This window comes from Juglans regia, chromosome 14 (assembly GCF_001411555.2).
Source record: "Juglans regia cultivar Chandler chromosome 14, Walnut 2.0, whole genome shotgun sequence".
Taxonomy (NCBI): domain Eukaryota; kingdom Viridiplantae; phylum Streptophyta; class Magnoliopsida; order Fagales; family Juglandaceae; genus Juglans; species Juglans regia.
In genome coordinates, this window is record NC_049914.1 from 1476875 (window position 1) to 1482566 (window position 5692).

At 34.9% G+C, this 5692-nt stretch overlaps 1 protein-coding gene across 1 annotated transcript; it reads right to left on the bottom strand.

Annotated features, from left to right (window-relative positions):
- Nucleotides 1-205: 205 nt before the first annotated feature.
- LOC109012294 (probable carboxylesterase 15) lies at nucleotides 206-1717 on the bottom strand. The gene has a single exon (XM_018993839.2). It carries the CDS (start codon nucleotides 1599-1601, stop codon nucleotides 591-593), a length of 1011 nt encoding a protein of 336 aa, XP_018849384.1. The 5' UTR covers nucleotides 1602-1717; the 3' UTR covers nucleotides 206-590.
- Between the last annotated feature and the right edge of the window lie 3975 nt (nucleotides 1718-5692).

The window sequence follows — 5692 nt, forward strand, 5'->3', positions numbered from 1 at the left end:
CTATATATATATATATATATATTTTTTTTTTATGTTTATTTTAAATATATATATGTATATAAAGTGGGCGTCGCTTTGTCTACCATTATTATAAGAAAGATTGAGGAATATAATTTTCACGCTATAAGAAAATTATTTATTTTTTATTAGTTATTTTCTGTAAAAATGATTATTTCTTAATAAAATAAGTCTATTTTCATCACAAATAATCATTCTCGTTGTAAATATATATTTTTCTTGTAGTGCCAATTGCGTTTGAAGATGGATATATATACAAGGCCAAGAATTTTGAACCACCGATATATTGTTTGCAGTACGTACGTATACGCAACAATTAACACCACTTTTCACTATCATAAAATCTCCAAATTAAAATGCAAAAAAACATGATGCATGCACAGTAGCAAAGATCATATAAATTAGATCAAAGAAAATAAAAGCAAAAGCCAAATAGAATACACGAACATAACATTATTATATATATACTATATATATTACTCCAGTCTCCAGCATATCGTTGTAAATATAACATTAATTGCATGCAGATATCTAGATGATGCGAATTAAAATGCTAGCGATTCAGATCGATTTCAGTGCTTTTTGATGAATTCTTTGATCCCAGCAATGAGATTAGAGGTTTGCTTTGTCGTGTTAGGGTCCATATCCACAGCAATTTTGTTGAGATAGAAACTGTGACCCACTCCAGTGCTAATAAACAGCTCCACGTCCTTGTTAGCCTTCTTCATGGCCTCGTAGAACTCCATCTCTGTGTCTATCAACAAGTCCTGATCTGCTATGCAAAGCAGGTAAGGTGGCAGCTTAAGCCCCTCTAATGGCGGCGCTGCTGGCCCCATCGGACATGTTATTGGGTGGTCTTTGTTGCACCCAACAGGTAATGCCAAGCTCAGGAATTTGTCCACCATGTCTAGAGTTAGGAAAGGTGTCTGAGGTTGCTCTAACTCAGACCTGCTCCTCTCAGAGCGGACATATCCCGGGTGGATTGGAACCGCTCCGGCTAGTCTTAACGGACTCAAATCCGCCTTCCCAGCTCTTGCAGCCACTTCATGGACAAGGTTCCCTCCCGAGCTATCTCCAACGAGGAAAACACGGTTGAAGTCTGCGCTCTCCTTGAGCCAGCTGGGCCCGTACGACTCACCTCGAGCCAAGGAGCTCAGCCAGAGGAGCGTGGAGTAGCCATCATCAATGGCTGCTGGGAGACGGTGCTCAGGAGCACGGCGTAAGAAGGCCGAGACACAAATCACTCGAGATGAACGTGCAAGGTGTGTGTATATATGATAGTAGATGTACCAGTCAGCCTGGCTAATGCAAAAACCGCCTCCATGGAAGTGGACTACGATGGGAAACTTTTCGGTTTCCCCGGGCTTTTTCTCTGGGAGATAAACCCGAGCCTTGAGATTAGACTTTTCACACATGAAGATGTCGCGTGTGGATACTCCGTCGACGAATTCATCATGGGATGGGACTGGCTCGGCCATGAACTTTACCTCTGGGGGTCCAGTCCATGTTCGGTCGACCGATCCATCATCATAAATTCTCAGCCATCCAGATACGTCATCGACGAGCTTCTTCTCACGGACCATGGTTCTACTTGAATAAAACGGTGGTACTAGGTAGGACTCTCTTTGCTTATGGTTCGATACAGCAAAAGAATGAACGACATTGCTCTCTTTATATAAAGAAGTTAAAGGCGTGTGCTTATGTGAGAAAGAGGAAGTTTCAGGGTCATTACACATCGAAATAAATAAAAAAAATCGTTTTCTTTCTACGGAAATTAAGCCATGACTACAGACCTTAAACAATATTAATTGGATTATAATTAATCATAGTATGTACGTAAGACTTGACTTGATGATAATCAAGTATGTACATGTAATTCTTTTAATTTTGTAGGTCGCGGTATAAATATATATGTATATATTATATTATATAGTCATTATTGTGAAATTAATTACCAATTGTCCTAAAAACTTAAGATATGAGAGGAGGTAGATTTTAGTATTTAATTTATATATTAACACTCTCCCTTATGTGTGAGCTAAACTCTCCTAAATAAGTGGACCAAACACTTGGAATATTTAATTGAATGAGGTAAAGTGTATAGTGATCATAAGTCTGATATTATGTAAAACTACCATTTATTCTAAACGTTTGAACTGATAGAAGAATGTAGATTTTGTTATTTAATTTATATCTTAACAATTATAACTAATTTCTCAAACTTCCATACAGATGGCCCGGTGTCAGGTTGCGTTTGGATGTTGAACTGAATTGAATTGATTTGAGGTTTTTATGAATAGTAATAAGTTGTGTGAGTTTTGTGGAACCCACTTAAGATGAGTTTAAGTGTGTTTGGATGTTAAGATAAATTTAAATATATTTATAAGAAATTGTAAAATTATTGGGTCCCACAATTAATTATTATTGTTGATATAACAGCTTTGTCTCCACTTATTGGCGCCAAACCTGCAAGCAAAATTAAAGAAATGAAAGGAAAAAAAGGATTGTACTTGCTGATGACTGAATTTTTCTTAACCCCACAAAAATAAAAATGTCAATGGAAAATGAGAGGATTTTCTGTTGGGAAACGGAAAAGGATAAAAATTTCAGATGGAGGAAACATATATGTCAGGTGGGGTCCAGTCAATGATAGAAATTTAAAAAGCTGTGGGCCCAACTACTAATTTCATGTTTAAACTACATTGAGAGGAGATAAAATTTGAGTTTAGATGTTGAACCCAATCTAAAAATAAAGTGAACTAAACTTAATTATGCATCCAAACGAAGCCTCAATATCATCTATAAGAATAATTATTGAGTTGGGATCAATAAATATAATAAGAAGAGTGGTGCTAGTGTGCAGCTTAGTTTTGATCGCTAGGTGTGTCCTTTAGTAAAAATTCTCTATATTATTTTTATGTTCTTTTTATTTTCACACATATTAAATATTTAAAAAAAATACATTAATATATTAAAAATTATTTTTTTAACCATTAAATAAAAAATAACAGTCAAAATAAGAGATAAAATTGACGACATAGCAGCATTTTCCTAATAAGAGTATCGAGCCTCGTCTATATATTTCGAATTAATTCATTAGATAATGTTACGTGCGTCAGTGCGTGCCAGCTGCTGCAATAATATTATTGGCGGTTCTGTATATTAGTGGAGTTGGATAATATTTCTTTTCATGACTATGTCCGAGTCTTAAAGATCTTAAAATTTCTTTATTTTGTTAGTTGTCGACTCTGTAGCCCCCCGAAAATTTCTTTTTGGGTTTTGTCCTTTTTTGGAAGCTCCCAAAAAAAAAAAACATATAGAATGAAAGAAAAGTATATACATAATGTATGGCTCACTTCACATGTATATCTTTCTCATTTAATTAAATCCAAGAGTTTGACTAAAAGTTCTAGAGGATTCAAGTTTTTTATAGAGTTTAAGGGGTGAGGGATCAGCAACAAACACTTGAAGAAGGTTTATTCAGCTAATTAAAGGAGGTTTGTGACAACCTTGACACTAGCTAGCTAGGATGCTTCCAACTGGGTGCGTAGCCGTGAATGATGTGACTAGTGGTTGCAGCTTTGGTTTGGACTCTAAATTCGTGAAAAACCAATTAAGTAAAAAAGTCATATGCAAAAGGAAATAAATTAATTAGAAGGGAAAAGATCAGGAAGAAGTAGAGGTGGTTGAGGGTGAATTAAATAGCCTAGCTAGCTAATACATGTGGAAAGTCATCATGTAGTGTGTGGCCGGGCAATTCTACTAGATTTGGAGGATAGCATGGTCGACATACGTTCTTTTAAGGCCAAGGTAGAAAAAACGAAAAACGTGCTCAATAGAAGAGCTAGAGAGAGTACGTAAGCTAGCTGAAGACTACAAGGCCCGCGGGAAATAGGAGGCGGCCGGAAAAATAAACAGCGATGTATGTATGTATGTTGACATGTATACATTGCCCATATATATGGCGACAAAGAGTACGTACGTACGTAGTTGCATCAACTAATTGCATTTGGAAGATAGCGATACATATATATATATATATATATCAGGCTGATTTAACATCGATCATTGCATTGTTCCAACCACTTCATATTAATTAATTAAACAGTGTGCATATTCTTATTGCACTAAAGTCAAGTGGTACGGTGTTCTCTTATTTCAAAGTTATAGAAAATATCTAAGTCGAGCTATTCATGCCTGGCCGCCTGCTGCATGCCCATGCATTTTGTGGTTAACAACCGGCCGGTGGCGATAATGATCATGAAACACGAGTACTGCAGATTTTGCAATAATTTGGCTTTTGTTTTTTCTCACAGCCCGCCTATCTAGCAAACAGTACATGATAAAAATATGGGTGGTGCTTATAAGTTAGTCCATCAAATGTGCTCTCTCACATGGCCTTGCCACGTCAGCCATTTAAAAAAAATGAATTATTCCCCATATATGTGAGCTGGGAGGGCAAACTCCTTAATATATATATATATATATATATATAAATATATATATATATATTATTGAGCGGTAATTTTGAAAGGACAAATTTATGGGGTCAAGTATCATTTTCTATAGGATAATACTAAGGGGCCGCCCAACATCATGTACCGCTGGACGTGCGTCTAGTTTATTTGATTTTTTTTTAATTTTTTTTAACATCTAATTTAATTATTAAAACAAATTATAATTTTATTAATAGTCATTTTCTTAATTATTAAACAAAAAAAATTAAAATATTCTAGCAATAACATTGAGGGACCATATGTGTGGGGGAGAGAGAGAGTTAAGAAGCACTTTTTGCTTGCATACCATCATGTAGACAAGGATAAGGTTTGGTAATCTGGGTTGGTGGAGGAGGTGCAATTCGAGATGTTTATGATAATATAGGTACTTTCTCTGCTTGCTTTGAATGGGGTATAAATAATGAGGCTGAACTTCTGGTCCTCCTTGAGGGAGTGGTTTTATGTAAAGGGTTGAGTTTCTTTAACTTGAAAATTGAATGTGATTCAAAAATAATAGTTGATTGGATCATTTCTAATAAGTATATGGTTTGATATATTTGAGAGTTTTGAGAAGAGGTAGTTAAGGAGTTCCAAGGGGTCTATTTCTCTATCAGACACATTTATAAGGAAGCAAACCAAGTTGCGGATTTTTTGGCTCAACAAGGAAAAGTTGGCTTGTCATGCAGATATGCGGAAGGAAGACTTCTACCGTGACAGTTGCGAGGTATTGTTCGGCTGGACAAGATGAAAAAATCTACACAACCTCTTACTATTCACACAACCTCCACACACCACACTTTTTTTTAATTTTTATTATTTTTTTATTTTATAAAATATTTAATATATGAATAATGAATAGAAGAATTAAATTAGTTTAAAAGGAATAAACTCAAAAAAAACAAGTTAAAAAAATATTAAAAAATTTAAAAATTTAAAAAATGTGGTGTGTGGAAGTTGGGGAAGTTGTGTAGTATTGCTCGGACAAGATTGGTCTCTCTAGTCTTAGAATTTAATTTTCTTTGATCTTTTGTTTGTTTTGTTGGTATTTTATTGTTGTAGATTTTGCTTTAAAATAGACATGTTTAGATTGGTTATTGGTTCATTTGATTAGTTTACTGTATAGTTTTTTTTTATTTTTTAATAGATTCGATGCTTGAGATGGTTTTATTGAATACTTG